At 57.3% G+C, this 22,805-nt stretch overlaps 3 protein-coding genes across 3 annotated transcripts; 1 reads left to right on the forward strand and 2 right to left on the reverse strand.

Moving 5' to 3' along the window:
- Window positions 1-524: 524 nt before the first annotated feature.
- On the reverse strand, window positions 525-9,004 carry BESB_038750 (calcium-dependent protein kinase CDPK9; the record flags this gene model as incomplete). Its single annotated transcript, XM_029362461.1, has 18 exons — window positions 525-567; window positions 1,118-1,183; window positions 1,309-1,453; window positions 1,649-1,735; window positions 1,932-2,146; window positions 2,632-2,746; window positions 3,115-3,208; window positions 3,342-3,462; window positions 3,615-3,751; window positions 4,165-4,290; window positions 4,823-4,948; window positions 5,554-5,636; window positions 5,928-6,081; window positions 6,606-6,725; window positions 7,373-7,468; window positions 7,903-7,973; window positions 8,262-8,331; window positions 8,846-9,004. The coding sequence occupies 18 exons, from the start codon at window positions 9,002-9,004 to the stop codon at window positions 525-527; spliced, it is 2,028 nt and encodes a 675-aa protein (XP_029221426.1).
- A 3,228-nt stretch (window positions 9,005-12,232) lies between these two features.
- Window positions 12,233-14,687, reverse strand: BESB_038760 (putative 50S ribosomal protein L17; the record flags this gene model as incomplete). Its single annotated transcript, XM_029362462.1, has 3 exons — window positions 12,233-12,343; window positions 12,825-12,989; window positions 13,281-14,687. 3 exons carry the CDS (start codon window positions 14,685-14,687, stop codon window positions 12,233-12,235), a joined length of 1,683 nt encoding a protein of 560 aa, XP_029221427.1.
- A 1,714-nt stretch (window positions 14,688-16,401) lies between these two features.
- BESB_038770 (DNA-directed RNA polymerase III RPC6) lies at window positions 16,402-20,830 on the forward strand (the record flags this gene model as incomplete). The annotated part of the gene is made up of 8 exons (XM_029362463.1): window positions 16,402-16,563; window positions 17,036-17,117; window positions 17,822-17,926; window positions 18,542-18,708; window positions 19,135-19,188; window positions 19,647-19,731; window positions 20,228-20,340; window positions 20,654-20,830. 8 exons carry the CDS (start codon window positions 16,402-16,404, stop codon window positions 20,828-20,830), a joined length of 945 nt encoding a protein of 314 aa, XP_029221428.1.
- Between the last annotated feature and the right edge of the window lie 1,975 nt (window positions 20,831-22,805).

Raw genomic sequence — 22,805 nt, forward strand, 5'->3', positions numbered from 1 at the left:
TACCGTGTACCATGGCGAAAACAACCGGTTCTGGCTCTAACGGGGGCGCAGCCCATGCGGCAAGACGCGGATCATAATCTAGACCACAACTCCCCTCCACACAACTGAGAGGGGGCCAGCGCCACCTCTCTCGACAAAGCACCATGAAAATAAACGTGCCTGAGAAAACGAAAGGATGCACCACACGCACCACGGGACAGTCTCACCCTGGGCGCCTCAGCCAGCACCCCCCGAGCTAGAATGGCATCCGGCGGGCCTAACGGGGCTCGCCCCCCCTCGCACCCCCCCCCCCTCCCCGCGATGGCGAAAGCCTCCTCGAACCGAGTTCCAGAAACAGTCCTGCTGAGGAATACGCGCGTCGCGCAACGCGGCGTTCGGCGGCCGTGGTCGGTGCGCCGCAGCAAGCGCTCGCTTGTTGGCGCGTTTGCACTGCGTTTTGAGTCTCGAATCCGACGTACGTCGTAAGCAGAGCCAGAAGCCCAGGGGCACCTGCGAAGAACGGCTCCTAGACGGTTAGACACTCGCTAAGACGTCATGAGGTCGCAGAACTCGTAAAAGTCCACGTAGCTGCAGAGGCCGCGAAACACAGTCACAAGAAGCAGGCGCAGTCTAACTGCGTGCTGCACAGCGCGGAGCCCGACAACACCAAGCTACAGAGTGGCGACGAAAACGAGCAAGCAAGGGAGGGCAGCCATGGCGACCAATAGGTCGCCATGGCTGCCCTCTTGAATATGCATCTATGCTGCTTGGCCCTCGACTTGTCAGGTCCAAGCAGCGCCTCCATGTCTCGCTGCGCATACGACGGTCAGTGTGTTGCCGCTCCAAGTACGTATACACGCTTATCCACCTACACAAACCATGCCTTCACATGGCACGGACTGCGGTCGAGGCCTCCATCCCCATTCCCTCGAAATCCAAACGTTTGCTGGTTTTCACTGCGAAGCGTCTGCAGCGACCTCGATCGGCCTTGTGTCGCCCAAACAGCTCGTGGCACCACCAGCATGTCTCGTGCTTCCCGCGAATCCTCAGCTCCACGGCGCCGAATCGTTTCTCCGGTGCACGCCCCCGGGGCGGCCGCGGCTCAGAAGCCTCGCCCCGCGCCGTCCACACCGCTTACCCGTCGTTGTTCTTGTCGACGTCGGCGAAGATCATTCTGAGTTCCTCGTCGGTCAGCTGGCCATACCTGGAGACGACGGCAACGGAGAGAAACCGGCAGACAAGCAGACGATGCACGCGACCCAGGGGACAGCAGTCGGGCGAGGAGGTACGAGGGCAGCGAGGTCTTCCCTCAGACACTCAGTCACTCACCGGGAGCCCTTCAGAGCCTTGCGTAAGGTGTCGATTGTGATGCGGCCCTCGCCGTTGACGTCGAACTTGTTGAAGACCTCCCGAAGCTGTTCCTCCTGGAGCGTCATCCGGCGAAGCAGCAGGGCGCTGATGAACTCGTTGTAGCCTGAACAGGGCCCAGCCAGCACATGCGACACGCGGGAGACTCTGAGCACTGGACGTGAAATTTTCACGTCTTTTCACATCATGTGGATGCGCCAAGGTGCCACGCATGACGCCAGCGCCGTGCCGCCGCATCGGCAACCCCTCGCTTGTCTCGTGTCGCTCCCCTTCGGCGTGTTTTTCCCTCTCTCTCTCTCACCGATGAAGCCTTGCTGCTGCGCGTCAATCGAGTCAACGATGGCCGCCAGCTCGCTCTCAATCACTTTGTACCCGGCGTTGTGCATGCCTAAAAGCACGCAGATAGACACGCTCACGCTGTCGATGAAGTCGAAAAGCTCTGCAGAATGGCTCTCGAGCAGAGTCTGCAGAGCGACGCGCGAAGCAGAAAAGGCCCCGAGCACCATTCTAGTGTTCACCCACAGATGCGAACGAGGCCAGGGGCGACGCGCAGCGCGTCCACGCGGAATCGGTCCCCAGCTCACTTTCTTTCAACTCGTCAATGGTGATTGTGCCGTCCCCTTTCTGATCCAGGGCCTCGAATTTCTTCCGCAACTCGAGAATGTCTGTCTCGTTCAACTCTTTCGCGAGCAGCTGGAGAACCGCCTGCTTCAGTCGGTTCTGATTTTGCCAGTTGCGCAGGCCTTCGAAGACCGACGCCGTCAGCTGCGAAGGCTGTGCCCGTCTCCCTTGCATGACCCTGCAGCAACGAAAAAACGGAGACGCAGCGCATGAAAACCGAAATCCTCACGAACCCGGAAGCGGACATGCTCCTGCCGGTACGAGGCCTGAATTTAGACACGCGTCACCGTCTACCAGTCAGTGTCAGACCATCTGGACCGTCATATTCTGTTCCTAAAAGTTTTAGGTGCTACCGTCTCTGTCCACACAGATCCGTGGTCACGAACTGAATGCCTCCAATCAAATAAACAAAGAAACTATAGTTCCTAGAATACTAAAGATGACTCCGGCTGTGAGACAGACTCAAGCGAGAGCGTCGCCGTCACTCGTCAAGTCGACACAGATGCCCCGCGCCTCTCTGAGACTCGAGCGCCGCGTCTCCGCCCCGCTCCACGGGAGAGCAAAGCCAACACAGCCCGCTGTGAACTGGCGCGGGAATAGATCGGAAGGCGACGCGTTTTCTGTCTTTCTTTCGCTCACTCCGCAGCAGATAGACAGACTTACTGAAACCACGGATGGTCAAGGGCCTGCGCAGCACTCAGCCTCTTCTTTGGGTTCTTCACAATCAACTTCCGGACCAAATCCTTCGCTTGGGCGCTCACACACTGCCACTCTGCTCCTGAAAAACCAGAATCCACATTTCACGCGGCGCGCCGTCAAGTCGGGGGTGTGGCGAGGAGCTACCTAACCAACAAGAGAGACTGACTTGCACCCGCACGAGTGTGCGGCAACAGCTACATCCGCTTACCCAAGGTTGAGTTTCAACAGGCCGCGCCCCACAAAGCGACGTCTCTGCGTGTGTCGACAGCCCCTTATCGATGCCCGCGCACGACAAACGAAGAAGGTTTCCTATTCGCTCGGCAGGCGCCGCGCAGAGGAAAGCTGGGTTTCAAAGAACTGGGCAACGGTTTTTGGTGCACAGGTCTGTTTCCAGGCTTGGGGTCCTCCCCCCTCCCCCCCTCCCCCTCCCCCACGTCGAGCACGCACCTGTCGTCGGCGGATCCGTGTTCAAGATCTTCATCTTGACCGATTCCTCATTGTCAATCCCAGGCAAGTAGAATGGATGGACGCCGGACAGGAGCTGCGACGCAACGCACACCGCTTGGCTTTGCGTGTCGCAAACGCATAGGCCCGTGAGGAAAGTTGCCACGGGGCTGGAACGACTCGAGGCCGTCTGTGCGACCCCGGGTCGTGAGCCGCCTGTCCAGACTTACCTGGTACATAATGATCCCGACGGCAAAGATATCGCATTTCTCATCGTAGTCGCCGCGAATCATCTCCGGCGCCATGTAGTGCGGCGTGCCGGCACGCTGCATGCGCACGCGGCGCACGTACCTGAGCGAGTCGAACATAGAGAGCTCGGTTCCACCCTTCAGAAGCATTCTCTCAACTGCGCCTTCAGGGATCGGAAGGCCCTACCGCCGGGCGGCGTGTCGCGGTGAAATAGCGCAGTCGCCGGTGGATGTAAAAGAAGGCGGTCTGCTCACCAGGGGATGATATGTCTTCCATTGAAGGTAGGCAACAGGCGAGCCATAGCCCCGCCGACGCCTCCGCGCTTCTCCTTCACTTCGCGCGCCGTCTCCCGCAGCCTGTGCATCGTGTCGCTGAGGCCGAAGTCAATCACCTACAAAACAAACGAAAAGCCCGCAGCCGCACGAGGCGTTAGCGAACAACCCTAAATCGTTTGAAATATTTCAAAGACCCCACGGACACAGAGCAAACAACCCCGAACCCTAAACTCCAAGCGAGGCGCAGGCCAAACGAAAGCCCGAAACCCTGAACGCCACGCTGCGCCGGTCTTACACACGATTTAACCAGAAGGGAAAAAAAGCCCGGGTATTCCTTCATCTCCTTCTAATACGTACGTGCAGATAGATAGGTATAAATATATAGAGGGAGTCAGATCATATGTAGAGTTCTATACTTCTTTTGGTAGACGTGATGTAGAAAGAGAGAGGTTTGTTCGGCGACGCGCTGGCACGTGTTTTCCTGCGTGCCCTGCTGGCGCGGCGGCGCGCAGATGGCAGGGAGCCCTACCTTCAGAGGCGAGTCTTGCGTTGTGTCGACAAAGAGAATATTTTCGGGCTTCAGGTCGCGATGCACGACACCTCGCTCGTGGCAGTACGCGCAGGCGGACAGAATCTGCCGCGTCCAGTGAGCCACCTGCAGGCAACCAGCGCGCGACGCGGAAGCGAGCAGCGGGAGGCCGTGAAGCAGCGAAGCAGGCCGCACTACAAAGCCGCCGAAACCCCAACGAAACCGCAGAGATGCCATGAGAGGGGAAGGGGGTGTCTCTCAGAGAATGAAAACCGGACCTGGAAGAGACGCCAAACTTCAGCAGGGCATGGCGCTCCTTTGGGGATCCCCAGGTGGGCGCCCGCGCAGGGCCCCCGTCGTTCGCAGCGAAACACCAAAGTCGCACGAAGGCACGCAGCCCTCGTCGGTTGCGCCTCGCCTGCGCGCCGTCACACGGCTCCACGCGTGGCCTCGGCTGGCGACCCATCCAGCTGTTTCTGGAGGAGGTTCAGAAGGCCCGCGACGGCGGAGCTTCACCCTCGGAGTTGGCGAGGGGGGTGCTCTGCGACGTGAACGCCGCGTCGCGTAGAAAGAGTGTTAGAGACTTAGACTGGCGTTGGAGCAAACTGTTTCACTAGATAGTTCACGCTCGATCTCGTCCATGCGATCTGCCGCGTACCAGCTCTTCGGTGATGGGCGATCTGAGCTTCTCGTAGTGCTGGACGATGCGGTCAAACAGCGGGCCGCCGTGGCACAGCTCGATGATCAAGTAGATCGTGTAGCCGTCTTGGTACGTTTCGTACAGCTGATTCAAAAAAACAATTCACACAGACACTTGCATGGCACCTCGCACAGCGGCTCGCTTTCTGGCTGCAGGGACGCCAAGCATGACTCGGCAGCTTGAACGGAAGACGGAAAAGATGCACCTCTCTGCGGCAGATGGGGCTTACGGCGGCCTCACGCGTCCAAACGAGGCGCAAAGGGGAGTGATTCGACAGCCCCTTTCCTTCTCGTATCTCTAGTAGATGCGTCTCACAGGCGAACAGAGCGGGGCGGGCACACGCACCGTTTGACGCGCAGATTGCGTCAAGCGGCTTCACTCTGGAATCGGTTCAGAACCCGCACGGTGCACTCCAGCGCGGTCACGACGAAGTGCACAGCGCGCAAGGTTGCCTGATTTGCTGCTGCATCCCAGCCAAAGCCATTTTTTTTTGGGGGGATGTGGCTCAATGTCCCGCAAGGAACGAACGCTGGCACAGCCCAATCCTGCCAAGCTTCGAGTTTCAGCCCCTGCTGCTGTGCGACTTATAAATAGATTTGCTGTCTATGTTTAATCTAGTCGTAAAACAAGTTATCCGTTTAATTCTGAGTTTCAACATATCTCTGTGTCCATACGACGGCGAAACGCACCTTCATAATGTTTGGATGGTTAAGAGCCTTGAGGAGCTCAATCTCGGCCTTGATCAGCTCCCACTGGTCAGGCGACTGAATCCCTGCAGAGCGACGCCCAGAGTCAACCAAGCAGTGCAAAGAGAGTGCGGCAGTGGATCTTGGCGTCCATTCCTTTTGCCGCAGTCAGCACGAATCGCCTCCCTGAGGCCGTCTTTAAGGGAACACGCAGAAAAAAAAAAGTTACAGGCGGGGAGGGAGGGGGGGGAGTGAAATCGGCGAGGAGACGCCACGTGAAGACACCTGGTCCGTGTAGGGGGCGGTTCGTGGAGAAGCGCCGGCAGGCTTGGCGTTCCGTACAAAAGGCGAAGGAGGGACAGCAGGTCCTGACTTACCGATGGATTTGCAGGCCCGCCGCGCGCCTGTCTTCTTATTCGTGACCAGCTGAACTTTACCGAAAGATCCCTTCCCCACAGTCTCGCCGAAGATGTAGTCCTTGTACACCTCACACAGCCCATGGTGCGCCGGATACATGATATACGACGCCAGCTGAAGCACACATGCATACAGCAGAAACCGCTATGAAAGTCGCTGAGCAGAGCAACGAAAGAAAAAGCCGAGGTTTGACTGAGACCCCAAGAAGCCGCAGGCATAGGGCGGCATGTGTGTGTGGGTGCGCACTTAGACTGGCGTCTATATATATATATATATATGTGAATGTATATACGCTAAAGCATCGAGGCAACTGGGATATTACAAGCGTGTATCCGCCGAAGACCCTTCAACTGGATGGAAGGAGAGGACTGTCTCCATGGTGATCGGCGACATTCCGGTCGCGAGAAATGGAACCGAATGCGCATGTCGGGTTCAACGTGCAGCCCTGCGTGGTCGAAAAATCGCCGCCATTCCTACGACTCAGTGTCATGGTTGTCGCTGTGGCGTGTGAAAACCGAGTGAACTCCACAGAACCCGCAGCCGCAGCAAACTGACTCTCCGCGCGGGCAGGGGGAAGGTCAGGGTAGCCCCACCGAGTTCTCTCTGCGCCTGAGTGCACATTGGCTCTCTCTGCATACCATCAGAGACTGCTCCTTGTTGTCAACGACCGTCCCCCTTGCGCCCACGCTCGTCCGCCCAGACGCACTCTGGCCTGAGAGCCCTAGCCGCCGCTGAAGAGACAACGAAAACCAGCCAAGCTACAGGTCGTCTACACCATCTCACGACGCTGTAAACCCTAAAACAAAGACCGAGGCCCTCGCCTCACGACAGAGAGCTGCACATGTAAAGGCAAAGACAATAATGAATACAGAACAATACAAAGTAATAAATGTATGCCCACAGCACGCAGATGCCTCGACGCATGTCCCTCCCTCTCTGTACGCATCTCACCCTGAACCGAACAACACGAGGGTCGCATCCCGTGAACTTCCACATGCCACCGCTTGCTATATGACGTCTACAAAAGAGCAACAAAGTGGGTAAGGGACAGGTTTAAATGGAAAGCCGATCAGATCTGCAGCCGCAACACCTGACCCGCGTTCAAGACCCGCCGGGTTGACACTCGGAAGACGCGTATGCGAGGAAGGCGCAACAGAGTGACCAGCGACGCTCGCCTCTCTCTCTTCAGTGGGCGATGAAGTAGCCAGGCAAGCCAGAGAGCAGGTCGGCAGTGACTGACAGCTGCACGACACGTGTCCGCCACCATCTGAAAAAAGCAGGTTTTTATTTCACTGATTTGCTCCACAGAGAGCCGGACCCAATACGTGAGAGTACCACACGCAACCAGGCACTGCCGAAGAGGCACGTATCCCAGGAAAGCAAAAAAACGGAATCAAGGACTGACCTGAGACACGGAGTCGCCGCTGACAGTGACGGTTAATTGAACGCCATGTTGTCTCTGTTGTTTCTTGACCAACCGCGCGTAGTGGTAGGCGTGGTACTGAACAAAACACACGCTTGCCTCAGCTGAGAAGCTCCAGAAGACACCGGCGGGAACTCCATGGCACAGAGCTCCCGTGGGCGCAGCGGCGCATAACCGGGCTCGACAGTATATTCGCTGTCTGTCGGGCTACATGAAGATGTGTGGAAAGCTGAAGATGCGTAGCTCCACAGAGTTGAAACCGCCAAAACAAGCTACTGCGCCCGCGTAGGGCAGTCCCAGGTGTAGTTTCTCACGGCACAAAGTCGGCATGCAACTCCTTGTATACAAACGTTGGCTGTTCAAGAGAGATTACACACGACATATCTTGTTGTTTCGGCGGGAACGACACCTAGAAACACGCAGAGAGGGTCACGAGCGCCGCGGCTTTGAAATGCGTCTCGAGGTTTGAGCAGGCGTCTGCCTGTCGCCGCAGAGGGGCTGACTGCACTCACCTGCTGCAGAATATCGACGAACGACTCCTTGTCAATCTCGCCATCGCGATCCAAGTCGTAGTTCTTGAACACTGAGAAACCGACACCAGAAAGACGCGGCGACCGCGCAATGAGGACTGCACCTCCCTCCCTCACTCTGCAACTTGACGCTCTCTAGAAGAGAGAGGCAGCAGTGGAGCCGAGCTGGCACAGACGTGAACGGGAGTCCCCAATATAAAGAATGATACCCGTTTGCGAAGACACGCGCGACGCAGCCTGCGTTCCGTCTACGCTACCCCGGGGATATGCCTGAGACATTCAGGTGAGACAGTCAGTCAATGAAAACCGAGGATTCTCTGCTCTAAAAAGTTCAGGCGTACCTGCAGGGTACCAGGCCTTGTCGGGCAGAGGGCAAACAGGATGAAGGCGCTTCAGCGCGAATTCCAAGCCCTTCAGAGACAGAGAAAAAACGCGCGAAGCCAAACGGCACCCAAACGAAGCGTTCGAACCCAAAAACATGTCAGAAGGGAAACTCGCGCCGCGTCGCATTCGAGCAGCTTCTGCGGCGACCTCGGCAGGTCCCGAAAGCCCGAAAGCCCCTCCGCCTCTTGGGATATGCAGATATGGGTCCAGCGAGAGCCTCACAACCCGTTGCGACTGAGCTTCCTTTCGTCGGCTTTCACACCTGCCGCCCCTGGCGCTGCATTCCCGCCGCTGTTCCGTAGCCCGGCGTCCTAATCAGAGACGTCTTCTCGTCACCATCGATGGCAGCTGCCTTGCGAAACGGCCCTGAGGTACCAGGCTTGAAGCAGCGTGTGCCGGGTTCGTGGATGCGCACAGCGACAGGCCGGCTCAATCTCTCTCCCTCCTTCCCCCCTCCTCCCGCCATTCCCCGCCCCCCCCCCCCCCGCCCCATGCAGTCAACAGGCGAGCATGCGGACTCGGTGATGCTGGCCAGGCTTACCGTGCTGGCTTGCATCAGGTTGATGGTGTTTTTGCCATTGGAGATTGAGTTGAAGGCTTCCTCCGTGAGCCGCTGGAGCATCTCATTGTCCTCCTCGAAAGGGTCAGCGATGCGCAGCTTCGGTTCTGGAGCGGATCTCTCCGCCGCCTGTTCCTGCATTTCGACGCCGGCGAGTCTCACGGCGGAGTCGCCTGCTTCCGCGCTCGCAAGCCTCTGTCGCTTCGCTGGATGCCCCCCTCTCGACAGCCTCCGCCAAGCGACTGCCCGCGCAGGCCTCGAAATGCTCCCTCTCTCTCCTGTCCAGCCTTCAGTGGTAGCGCTCGGATGTCTCGGGCACGCGGTGAACAGGAAGCTTTACGCATGCGTAACTTTCTGTGGCGTCTCTTGCCGAGGTGTAAACGCGCATGCACTCCCTCGGCGGTCCGGGACGAGTGAGCAGTGAAGCTCGGAGGACTTTAAGATAGCGACGGACGGCGGGGGCGCGGAGGGGGGCAGAATTGCGAAGCTGCTATAGAAGGCGACGTGCCTGCAAATGTGTCGATATGGTAGGGACCGTGACCAAACTACGCGTTTACGAAGCGTGTACGACGATACGAACTAGAGGTCGAGCGTGAAGAAAGCGACATGCCTGCTGGGTAGAAAACTGTTTCCAGGCGGAGCCAGTACAACATCATCGAGGCGTCATTGGGCTGGTACTACGGGGCGTCAAACGGTAAGCATCCCACGGACATGAGTAATTTGGAAGCGGACAGCAACCGGGCCGCCATTCACGCAGCGACGTCTTTCAGCTGGACATACGATCCGTGTCCAGCTTTGCGCAACAGAAGCTCTAAACAGCCTCACTTATGTGCGTACAGACGCGCATATAATCCCGCCTTTCCAAAATCCACCAAAAGAGTACTGCGGAACCACACGAAAATGTGCATATGCATCAACTCCATTTGCGAACTACGCACGGTCATAACTAGAGTAAAAGAATACAAGCAAAACAGAGGGAAGGAGCAAATGTTCGGAGTACTCGGCTACGAGGAAACGGCGTCTCAACTTTGTAGACAAGGGCGCCTTTGTCGCCTGTTACAGGGCCCGATCCATCAATGTCTCAATTAGCATGCAAGATGCCTGAGCTTGTCGCCAATCCATCTCGCGTGAGAGATGCCGACGGGGATTCTGGACTACAACAAAGGTTGCCAGATTCAAAAACAACAGGAGACGGCGCCGCTACATGCGCATAGAAAAGAGACGGGAAAATGCAGGCTGAAGAGGCGTGCCGCATTTGAGTACAAGGAACGCGTCCCGATACAAAAAGCATAGTCACTTTTTCGTAAAGTGTGTAGTTTCGATCAAAACAACGAAGGCAACGGAAGGCGAAACGGGAGACACAATGAGGAATGACTTGGTTTCAGCGGCTGTGAAACACAGCTGACGGTCAGCGGCGGGACCGCAGGAGTGCCGTTAGTTGTGCATGTTTTTCCTGCGAAAGGAATCGGTTTCTCAGGAGAGCTGGAGAAGGAGGTAACACGAAGAGTAGCACACAAAGGCGTGAGAGTTTACGTGCAACAAAGACGAGGAGGGAGGAGACGGCGACGCAGAACTAGCGCGGCAACCGGTGGGTATGTCCATGGCAACCGCTATGCAAGTTTCCGCGTACCCGAGAGAAGTCGGCGGCAGACTCGCGGACAACGGTTGCAGTGAAAACCTGTCAAAACGAACAAAGTAAAGGAAAACGCTCAACCTCAACCGTACACATGGCATGTAGTAAATATAAAACCAAGGGCTACTGTTCTGTCGAAAAAAATCTGCTTCCGGCTACACGGGCTGGCCTGTCTGCAGAATAGCTCTGGTACCCGCCCACGCAGACGCCCTGTATGGCGCTCTCTGGTGCGACGATAAAGGCTATCCAGTGACGGGAGTGTATTTCTCCCTTGTGTTCTGATGGCGATGGGAGAGATGTATCTAGCAGATATCGCCGGCAGAGTGCGAGGGCTATGGGAGTGTGAGCCAACGGGGCTATGGGAGTGTGAGCCAACCCGTGTGGTGCTGCCAGTTCTCTGCGGCGGAAACTTTGTGTTGCGGGAGCCCGAGAGCCTGTGAGTTTCTACGGAATGACTCCAAGTAAAGGAGAGGCGCCTAGCAAGCGCGTTGGGTCCCCCTACGTGACGTCGCGGCTGCCGACACACAAGATTATTCGGCTGAGAAGCCGATACTCCATTTAAAAACCTCAGCATTCGTAGTGTTTCGCGGAGGACAGATGTCTAACAGAGAACTTGTAACCCACTCATAGGTCTGCCGAAGTTGCCTGTTCACGTCTTCATGACTTATCTGGATTTCCTCGGGTGGTGGCTTGCTTATTCGCACCCATAAAGCTCCTCCAAGTATGCCCGCATCTGACTGTACTGCAAAACTCGTAGTGGCACGGATAGTGTGGCCCTTAATGTGGTATTCATGCCTCCAGTCGTGTCCTCTTTCCCCGTATTCATCCCGCAATTCCAATTCGGTCATACCTCGTGCTTTTGCTTTACTCCAATTGCTCTGCTGATCTCCGTTCCAGCTTCTACTTCACGTAGCTGCGCCTTCGCCATCCAGGAGTCTGCTGCTCACATCCGCACAACTGCCCGGAGGGCACACACCGCTTTTGATGCCATCTAATAACAAGCGACTCTGATGGTCATCAGGTCATGGAAGCCATGCCAGTTTTGAAGATGGCGGTTTCTACTGTCGCTGCTCCCACGTTGGCTGGTAGAAAAGCGTCTAGGTCTGTCGACGGTTGTTTTCTGTGGCCATGGTCGCACATCTGTCGCCTGCTCCAGGTGACCCCAACCTGAGGCAGATTCCTATAGGGCTTCTTCCCAGTGGCTGAGTTCTGCTCAGTGCTGTGCGAGTCTCCCTGGGTCGCGTCTCCCGCACCTGGAGCAAAAGTAGTTTGCAGTGCAGTTGCTCCTGCGGATTTGCGTGGAACTGTAGTTTTTAGCGCCAGTAGCTGAGAGCCACCCTGGATCAAAAGCGCTCTCCCGTTTCCCTGCAACTACAGACCTTCGGGCATCGTGTGCGTGCGCTGAGTCTGACACTGACGCGCCGCTTCCACAGAAAATATTTTGTATAGAAGACGCGGAAGCTCCTCCTTCGTCGCTCGCCGTCCAAAGTGAAGCAATCCAGTGCCGCGAGACGAAACTAGTAAAGGTCTTCCTGTGTCAACTGTCACAGACGGCAGAATGTGAGTACGTAAGAGGTCTCCCACACTTGTGGCTACCAGCAGGCGTGCTAGATGTTCAGTATCATCGAAATCCCAACCCCCGTTCCCTGACTACGCATAGAAGCGCGACGAATACTTCCCACAAGAGGGCTGCCGCTCCAGCCCGCGCCTCCCGGGTGCTCAAGAGAGAAAATATTCTAGTCAATCAGCTCGAGACGAGCCATTCGAGCGTTGTCTCCAAGACGACAGAATGGAAGCTTTGTCAACCGGCAGAAGCCGTGGGGGCGGTAGGCGAACCGCTGAGGTGCCTGTGAAGGAAACGCAGTGCAAAACAAACAGCTCGTTGTACTAAACACGTGTTTCAGCGGCATGCGCTCGCCCACAAATACGTCCACAAGGTCGGCGCGCGACTCGCCAGCATGGAGTCGGCTCGCCACCGTAATGTGAAGTTACAGGAGCACACGTGCACGGAAGGAAGTAGGGCCCCTGCGGGAGCGTCATGCTGCCAGCTGGCTAACGAGGCGCCGAGGGGCACCGCATAAACAAAATGCGTGGAAGAATCCTGTAACTTCCACTGTGGGAGAGAAGATGGATGCATGGGAGCAGCATCCATCTCCGTCGGTGAGCTGAATCTGGCATATCTTCTCAATGAGAGCTCGCGTCGCAGATCACAGGCGCTCCCAGCTACGCGGCGGGCGGTAGCGTGTTTAGCATGCAAGCGCATCTTCAGATACCCGTGTCCGGGCCCTGAGCGTCCACCCCTTTCCCGTCCCGCGAAGCTGCTAGTACCTCGAGGAAGAGCTGCCTGGTCAGCGCTTTGTCGTACAGGTAGCCGAGCGCTTGACGATACGTGTGCAGCGAAGGCTCCTTAGCGAGCATAATCAGCTTGTCTGTCGCTCGGCGGCACTCCTTCGCCTTCGTGTAGGTGGTAGTGATGGCCCCGTGACGCAGCACCTGCAGGCAAATTCCAGAGAAGCAAGCTCCAGGGTGCAAACGCAGCGGTCGCCGGGTGTCACACGAAGGCATAACCTGCTTACGGTCGAGGAGAGACCCTCTGAGCCCACCTCCGCTTCGATCCCGCAAGGTGTTTAACGAGAGGTCAGCCGGCACAAGCTGTGAATGAGGAGCAGGCGCCTCGTTACCCGCCGTGGCAGTTTATATCCTCCGGGGAGTGCAGGACTTGTGCGCGGGCATCTGTGGCGCGCCAGCAAATAGGCGAGAGTGGCGCATGAAGTTGAGCCGTACCTCGGTGCAAAGGTTCCGCAGCAGACAGCGCCGATGGCCATACGGTCTGTTGAGCTTGTTTCGTTTTCGGTTGTGGTGCGCATGCATGGCGACGCCGCCGACGCCGCGTGGGCGTCCGTCGGCGTCGCGCGGGAGCTTCCGCAGGGGCGCCTGCCAAAGCGTATCTCGAACCTCCGCGAGTCGGACCCCTCCTGCGCCCTGTGTCGCTTCAACTGTCTGACCGAATCGCTCCCCGCCTGCGACAGGGCAGTCCGCGTCGCCTTCCCTGCTCGATGCGGAGGGCGCGGAACCCGTCAGGCAATATACCAGAGGCGGCTCTTTTACAGTCGTTTGCCCCGGAGAGCGGAAAAAGGCATGCGGCGGTCTCCGCGCCTCTGTGGCAGCTGGGCGATGCCTCCGCGGGCTCGTCGTCTCCAGAAGGGCGGCGTCGCGCTCTTGCGGCCGAAATCCGTTCAGTCCGCCCGCGACGCGTGAAAAAGGCGCAGACGCGCCACTGTCACCGCATATCACAGAAAAGCCTCGTCGACGTGCTGCCCCCACGCGGTCGGGGCGACAAGCGGAGCGGCGCGGCGCCGCGTCAACCTCCGTTGGGTTCTGCCCGTCGCCTGACCGAGAATCGGCAGCGTGGATCATGGACGCGCAGGCCCGCGACTGCAGACTGCCTTGGGGCGCTTCCCGCGAGCAGCGAAGCAATGCGGCAGTACCTGCGGAGCCACACCCGCCTGCGGGCGACGCCGCGACCGCAGAGAAGCCGCGGAGAGTTGACCCAGAGGCGCCTTCCTGCCGCACCCGAGAGCCTGGCGAAAAAGAGCCTTGCGGGGTGCTGAGGAAGGATGCCGACCGCGACTCTGGAGAGTGCCTCCAAAACGTCGCTTCGCTGTGTGCCCCGTAAAGAGGAAGAACGGCCGCGCTGCGAGCGCGAGCGTTGCCGCCGGCTACGAGAAGGAACGCCACAGACAGTATCGGTCGACCCTTTCCAGAAGATTGAACAGGCTGTACTCCATCACCCATCATCGAAGCCCGTCCGTCGCTTCGCGGCTGCCCCCACTGGGGCGCCGTGGGCGCGACGTGGGAGGATGCAAAGAGGAGAGAAAATGGCGCCAGAGGCAGAGACAGCGCCGGGGTGGGAGTTGTGCCCTCGAAACTTGTCACTCCGCGGCTGGAACGCACGAGCGGAAGGGCGTCATAGGCCCTCTCCGCAGCGGCGTAGCCGAGGGATGGCGACAGTGAAGCCCAGGTGTGACGGGAGGGACGACTGTATACGCGTGTGCCGCATACATCCACGACTGCGACGCAGAGGAGTGTATGGGCAACCAGAAAACCGTGTATGAGGACTGAGGAGGCTGACCCAACGCGGCGACCCGAGGAGGCAGGAGCCGCGATATTTGAAACCGCCGGTAAAGCCATTGTGAGGCAGCGCAAAGTCTCCAAAATCACCTACATGGCCTCTAGACTTGAACTCTGAAGGAACGCGTTGGCAGCAAGGCGCGGCGCGAAGGCTTTCTACGCAGTCTGCGCTCCTGCGCCAAGCAGATGGAAGGGAACGGAAGGGTCACGGCAAAAACGCCAGAGTAGACCCTGCTTAGGCAACGACGTGGGGGAAAGGCTTGAGGACTTGGATCTTCGGTGCAGACAGAACGCCTGTAGCATGGAGAACCCTGTCTCGGCCGGCTCGTGCGTACGACGGAGCCAGGATACGCGCGAAAACTCGTGTGACAGCGGAAATCGCCGAACGAGAGTCAGGCAGGCAACAGCCCGAGGCGCATGGAAGAGTAAGTCGCAAAGAAGCTGCCGTCTGATTGAATTTCGAGGACCTCAGCAACTGCGCACTTTGATGTGCTTGTCTTCATGAGCAGCGCTGAGTTTTGGCTCTGCAGCGAGACAACCATGTGCCGCAGTCAGCGCCCGTCTCAACATGAAAATCCGAGAGCCTATGCCAACATCACAAAGCTAACAGCATGGGGAAGGCGCAAATGGAATGGCGTGGCTTTGGCGAGGCAGCTCGCAATAAGCAAATGGGCACCGCGGAGACGCACGCTGTCCTGTGGAAGACACATTCCCGTGCGCGGCGCCACAAGTTCCGCAGGTTCTCCGGGACTCAAGCGATGCCTCTTGCAGAAAGAAGGGGTCCCTCATCCCTTAAAGCCACACACAACATATCCTGCGACACGTCGAACTAGTATTCACATCTTTCTGTTTCTATTCTCTGGCTTGCGGTGGCAATGCAGATTCTGTAGATCCTCGTGGGGGCGTCCCAAGCACGCGCGACTGCATGCATGCGGCGCGTATTTCACTCTTCGTACGAGAAAGTCGATTTGCGGCACGCGTCATTCGTTGGCCTCCAGCCAAGACCGAGCGGAAACTCCTATGTCGTCTCCTGCTTTGTTAATGCAGGACGAGGCGAAGAGCTTGCGAGTTCCGAAGAGTCAACGGGCGCACGGGCTAGCAATCCCTTGTGTCGTACCGCTCAAAGGCGGCTCCCAGTTTTTACCAGATTCGTCTATGAAGTGCCAGGCAGCGTCCGCTTGTCTACACATTCTCCGGCAGATCGGGATCTCACTATCGTATGACAGACAAGTTGCACGCCAAATGTAAAAACTCGGGCACTAGCGGATACCTCCCTGTCGGTAGCATCCCATCGTCATGCCTGGGCTAATTTGTTGAATATTTCTGAATCTTCACGTGCTGCGGAGAGCCCACTCCATATTGTCGGGGCGCCAACGTGTTTATGTCCAGCCGCACTTTCCAGAGAGCGCCGTCTAGCTCGCCTCCTTCGCTTCTGGTCCTCCTCCAGACGCGTCAGAAGCCCTCGACGTTTCCTGTGCACGCTGCGCACCGAGCGTGTGCATTTCTCGCGTTCGTTTTCTTCGTGGACGGCTTTTCTGCGTCTGCAGCGAGCCTCACTGCACTTGCTTGCCTGTCTTTGGCAAGCTGCCCTCTCCCGCCGTCCCCGTGGTGCGGCTGTGTGCGTCCTCAACCCCAGCGAGTGCGCCCCGCTGGCCTCCGCGGCGGGGGGTGCGCCGGCATGCAAAGCACCCAAGAGGCTGGCGGGCTCCCTGAGGGCGGTGACGCGAGGATGGTGGTCGTTCTTCAAGCTCGCGCTGTCCTCTAAGTTCAGAAAATGAGCGCGCCCTCCGGAGGAGCCGACGGGCTCGCCTCCGCGGGCGCCCCTGCCGCAGCCGCTGCAGGCGCCGCCGCCCTCACGGCAGCCGATCTGCAGGCTGCATACACGCTTGGCCAGCAGCACGAGAGCGAACTCACTCAAGAGCTTCTCTTGAAGCAGGTAGGCGCCTCAGGCCGGATCGAGTCGGTTCAGCGAGGAGGAGCCGGCGACCAACGACACCCGCGCGCGAGCTGCCGAATCAGTCAGGTGGCGAGTCCCTCTCTGGCTGATGGTGGCGCGTCCATGTCGTTGCCTCCTGGAGGATGCCTTGGAGAATGTGGAGGCATCGCAGCCGTCTCCCTATGGAAAGCTTCTGTGCGATGTTTTTGAGGTTCATGGAGCGTGCTTCTTGCTAATGAGCTACTCATATCCCACGTCTCCCAAGTCAGGCAGTCCTGGGAGCGCCGGGGTAAGCCACGTGGAATTTGAGGATCTACGCATTCGAGTCGCGTTAGTATCCGCAGTATTGGTTGGCGATTAGGCACCACACCTGTGTCGGGCTGCTTTTAGCTTTTTAGACGGCGCTCGTAAAGCCAGGACGCCGCGTATCTTGAGCTTCTGTGGGGACGTCCGTTCGCTTGCTTCTTTACAGGGCTGGCCTAAAGAGAAGATTGTCGCGGCTTTCAATCGCTTGACCGAGGCGCGTGCAGCAGTCATTCGCAGGAAAGGCGCCGGTACGTCGACGCACGTCTCGATAGTCGCCCTCAGAGGCCCCTAGTTTTTTGCATGTCAACAAAAAGGGACTCTCTGCAGTCAGCCGCTCGTGTGAACTGGACGGGGACTTTGCGCCTGAGACTCGCTGCATGCGATGTCAGCTTTGGCTGGACGGTGCGCGCTTCGAGTGTGACGGCTGGGTCGGTTCGCGAATGCTGTATAGTAGCGGAATCGAGTGCGGGCGCTGCATTTCGGAAGGCATGTATGTTTCATCCACGGCGGGTTGGACTCTTAGTCGGTGGTGTGGCTGCGATGAGAACGGATGCAGTGCGGATACGCATCTCTTGCCACTTTGTGTGGCATTCGTGTTTCGAGGAGTGGAGCCTCGACGTTTTTGAGTGCTTGTTTGCTGTCTGTCGATGTGCATGTTTCCCTCGCCTAAACGTTTCTCTGTCTCCATCACGCTTCAGTGCTGCTGGGCTTTCACGTGCAGAAGAGGTGTGCTCCACGGTAATCGTACGCATGCAGGCTTATGCGTGCGCCTTCGCACATGCAGCCCTCGAAGCACTGCCGAACTCTGTGTTTTCACGCGTGCACTGAAACACAGGTGTTTGAGATATGCATGCCTTGAATGCCCTTTGGGCGTGTCTGGCTCTCTGAAAGCTCTTCCCCCAGGCTGAGGAATCACGCAGCCGTGTGTGTGGTGCATGCGTCGCGCGCGCAGGGTTGTGTTGTCTTCTGCGCCCGTCCAACGTGATCGGAAAGCTGAAGACGCTGGACGCGTTCGACTACAAGGTTTACTGCGCCATTGAGCAAGCAGGAACCACGGGTAAGTCGGCCCGTATCTCCTTCCCCGCGCCGGCCGGCTGCGCGTGAATACGCTTCTCTGTGCTTTCCGTGCGAGTTTCTGTGTAGTGGTTCGTCCTTTGCACTTGCAGGGGGGGTGTCGCTCCCGCGCGCATGCCCCGACGTCGCCTGCGCTGAGGAAGGCAGATTTCCACCCTACTGTCCGTGACACGGTTTCGATTGCCACTAGAACGCCGCGGAGTAACACAAAGCCTGAGAAGCAGTGGAGTAGGCGTGTGTGTGGCGAGTTATCTTCATTTTTCCGGCGCTACAACGGATTCTCTATGCCCGCAAGAAAAAGCAGGATCTTAGGAGGAACGAGCAGCTCGTCCGCCTGGCGGCTGCGTTGCTCGTGCCCTCGTTTCATAAGCCGTGTCAACTTCGAGCATATCTGCGTAGTCAACAAACTTCATCGCAGCGGGCGGATGTGTAGGCCTTGGTTTGTCGCACACGGGGGAGGTTCGGGGCGGGCAGGAGGTGCTAAAGCTGCTCGGGTTGGCTGGGAACGCAGGGCTTATCCGCGGTTTGCTACTCTTGCTTGACGTCGCATTTGATCGGATTTTCGCGTCGGTCTGAGCGTGACTATGTGGAACTGCAGGTGTGTGGACAGCAGACTTGCGGAAGAGCACCGGGTTGCAGACTCACATTATCCAGCGCAGCGTCAAGCAGCTCTGCGACTTTCTCAAGCTCATCAAGCCAGTCAAAAGCATCCACGTTAAAAACAGAAAAATGTATATTCTCGCCCATCTGGAGCCCGCGAAAGAGGTACAGTCCCGATGGCGGGCGCGTCGCATGACACACATTCGCGGGCAGTCTTTGAAGTGTGGATGGAGAGTCGTCAGCATGCTCGCGTTTAAACCTTTTCGGCGTGGCTTCTGCAGCACTCTGCGTGCTGACTGTGCTTACAAGGCGTGTTTTGTTTTTTGCGCTGCTGGCGGATGTGGGTCTCGGCCGCCTTGGCGGAGGCGCAGCAGCATTGGTCTGCGCAGGGCGCCCGCGTTGTTCAGTGATGCAGGAATATGTGTTCTTGTTCGCAGCGCAGCGCTGTTCGCGTGGCGCCTGTCGGTGCCCAACGCTATTTTCGTTGTTCTGCTTTCTCGTGTGTCCCTCCACATACAAGGGGGCGGAACGCAAGCGAGGCACAGGCGAGTCGAGGATGAGTGTGGCCGCGTATGCGTGTGTGAACTGCAGATTGCCGGAGGGTCGTTCTACAGCAATGGCGAGTTCAACGAGCATCTTGTTGAGGTACGAGGCGGTTCGTCATACCTACAAAACCCCACACACACAGGAGGGGGGCGGGGGGGGAGGCAGCCATCGGTTCTTCCGCAAACTCACTCGCTCGTCTTCTGGTGTCTGATTGGTTTGGTTCCGCGGCGGGGCTAATCCTGAGCCAGCGGTGGCAGGGCGCGGAGTTGGGTGGACCGAGGCTGAGAGCTTCGATTCACATTTCGCAGATGAGCGAGGAGTCAGGCCGTGGTTATCGTTCCTCCCTCATAGCATGATCGTGTGACTGCCCTTTTTTCTCTCTTTTCGTGGCTTTTTTCTGTTGGAACGTCGCTCGGGGTTCGGGTCTCGCTGGAGACAGGCTTCTCGGTGCGTATGAAGACCGTCCTCGTCCACGCGGATGAAGCCTTTATCCTTACTTACTCCAGACGAATGGAGCGCCTTTCGTACGGTTCTGCTGTCGCACGACTTGTTTTCAGCATCTTCGAGCGCAAACGCGGACTTTTCTCCAGAATGCGGGAACCGCTTCATTTCAGGCGCTGGCGGCGTACACTCGCAGCAGTGGTAAGGGTCTCTGTGGGAGCACTTTTCTGCCGCGCTCTTTGACCGTAGATCTCAGTTTCGCTTCGCGACTGCGTCGACGCCGTGGCGCGAGCTACGCTTTGGGAGGCCCGTGACCGGGGTTTTGGGGTTTAGGGTGTGTCAAATTCAGAAGTGCAGACAAGAGGGAGTGCGTCTTATGGTGACGACCGAACCCAGTTAGCGCGAGTGGAGTCTCCACCGTCGTTTTGTAACTATTCGCGCCTGTGTATCCACATATTATGGATCTTCGAATAGGGTATCCTGCTGTGTTCATGAATGTGAAGCTTGTTTGCTTGGTATTCTGGGTGCTGGCCAGTGTGTGTGGCGAGGCCGCCAAATCGAGTAGCCGTGGTCGGCTCGGCATTTGTTCATGGCGCAGTCCGGCTCTCGGTATGCTTGAAGCGCGAGCGACTTACAAAGACTCGCCTTTCATGTGTGTCCTAGGGCTGCTGCTTTGCTCGGCGGTTGTGTGCTCTAGGAGAGCTCAGCGGTGCGACATTCAGCGACGAGGATTTGGAGAAGGTGTTGAACAGCTTAGAGTTCGAACAGCAGATCTGTCGCGTCCCAACGTTGGGGCAGCCGACGTTCGTGGTAGGTGGAGAGCGAAGCAGATTTTCTTCTTGTTCCGGCAAAGCTTGGGGTGCGGTCTATTGGCGTGGGCGGCGTGCTCAGCGCGTGTTGAGTAGTAGTTGGCTCTCGCTGTCAAGATGAGTGAGGACGGTAATTCATATATTATGCTTAGAGAGGGTTTTAGTGGGTCCTGAACTGTTGAGGGGTTTGGGAGGGGCTTCTCAGATGGGCGGCGCTAACCGTTCGCGTCTCCGCCCTCGTGTGCCGATGCCGTCGCTCCCTCAGACACACTTCCAACGCTGTGCTTCCAAGGCTGTTCGTGTCGCAACTGCAGTGGAGCAAGTTCCCCGCCCTCTACGACCCGTCGAGCTTGCCGTGCAGCACGTGCCCTGTGAAAAGCTCGTGCTACAGTCGTGAGGAGAACAAGATCTCGCCTGCAAATTGCGAGTACTTGTCGTACTGGTTAGGACTTGATTTTGAGGTACGTGTTAAAAGGAAGCAAAGGGATTAGCGCGAAGCCTGCAGTTAGTTTCCAGTGAGCGGCAGATAACAAACGGGCTGTTTGGCGCGCCTAGTAGGCCAGAACGCGTGAGTAAGTCTTTCCTGTCGCTGCGCAGCGGTCTGTCGCGGCGAACGGCGTCTCGCCGCGAGTAAATGACGTGGAGCTGGTGCATTCGGATCTCCGATTGCCCATGTTTTGAGAAAGCGTATCGAGTGCTGGAGTTTAGCACGCAGAACAAAACGGCGTCTCGTTTTGTGTCCTAGGGCAACCCCCGTAAAGAATGCCTGATAATTTTGTACTGGTGCCATGCATGCATGTCATCGCTAGTGGAAGGACGTCCACAGAGTAGACGTGCACCACACGCATCGCGTGCTGCGGTTTGAAGAAGGGAGAACTCTCCAATTGTGGTGCCTCGGGGCCTGGCATATTTGCTTGTGGATTCTCTGCAACCTAGCCTCGATGCGTTAGACCCGTGCCCTTTCTGTCATGAATTTCTTTTACAATAGGGGCGAGAGAGGAGGTAGCCGGATAGCCTGCTGTGATATCTGAAGCAGTGTGTGTATCTGCTTGAACTTGTTTTGGCGTGAATCTTCCAACTCTAACGAGCGGTGCATGTCACATCTCACGATGAAATTACACACCTTTGCCAAACCATGTGCGGGAAGGCTTCTGATGTAGGCAGCAACCTTGGTTTCTTGCTGCATCCGTGAAACATGTCAGCTCTTTACCTGGGTTGGAGGATCGAATAGGAGGGTTCGAGTGGATTGCCTTGAGCCTTGTAGAGTTGAGCAGCTCAGAAAGCTTTCGTTAGCATTCCGCAGAGAACGAGTCTGATGAAGAGTTAGACGTGGTCTCTGGACGTTGGGGGTTTCTGTGGCGGGTGTCGTCTGTAATTCGTGTCTAACAGGTCGATGCAGCATCTGAAGCAGGCGAGGCCTCGCCAGCTCAAGGCTCCGTTGACAGGTAACATGCCGCAGAGAGCCAAATGACGCACCGCGGGAGATAACCTGGAAGGTGCTGTCGGGTTGCCGTAGTCATGTGAAGTCCATTCGTGGCCTATCCTCGATCTTCTATCGGTCCTGGTGTTGATTCCTCGCCTTCTCCTACTTGGACGTTTCCCGTTTTAGCGGGCGTTGTACTGGTCGAATTCTTGTGCTCGTGCGAGTGTGTGCGATCTTCTCTCATTCTGTTCTCTGTCTTTTCGTCGTCGCCGTGGCTTCAGCTTTTCCGTCGCGTTTATTTAGCATCTGTGTACGAACTGTATGTTTGCCAATGGACGTGGTAAATGCTCGCGAAGAGGGCATTTAATAGTTTGCATGCTGCGGCCATACGGGTACACGGTCGGACTCCACACTGTGTGACGCAAGTCAGCAATAATGTCTGGCGCGTGCGCTATGCGTGTCTCGCGTGGGCGCGCCACGTCGTGCGTCTTCCGTTGCCAGGGGAAACGCGTTAGTGGATATTCGACAGTTCAGCGGAATCGAGCACCGATTGCTTTGGAGAAGGTACCCCTCAGATAGCCACACCGATCCGCGCCGTGTCAAGTAGCGGGTTCAGCTTTTCCTGTTCTTGGAAGGGCATCGGGGGACTTCCTGCCACAACGGAAAACACGAATAGTATTTCTGCTGCACGCTAAGCTTGTTCCCCCCCGGCCCAAGGCGGCGAATAAGTAAACACAGGGGAAATCAGGAAACAAAAAACCACAGGCTGTTGGGGTCAGCAGGTGGGCAGTCTGGTAAGTCCGACTCCAGTGTGAACAGGCTGGACGACGAAGCAACTGCGTCGGTCTTTCAAGAATCGCTCAGGCTATGCGGGAAGTAAATGTGGGTAACCGTCCGCAGGGTGTAACGCGCGAGAGAACAGCCAACACTTGTCCTTCACAATCCCTGTTGGGCGCGGCAGCTTTTGCGTGACTTCGCTCCTGCATTAGCTACTATCGTACATCTTACTACCGGACTAGTTCTATGATTACACTAAATCAGCA

Source organism: Besnoitia besnoiti, chromosome II (genome assembly GCF_002563875.1).
Source record: "Besnoitia besnoiti strain Bb-Ger1 chromosome II, whole genome shotgun sequence".
Taxonomy (NCBI): domain Eukaryota; phylum Apicomplexa; class Conoidasida; order Eucoccidiorida; family Sarcocystidae; genus Besnoitia; species Besnoitia besnoiti.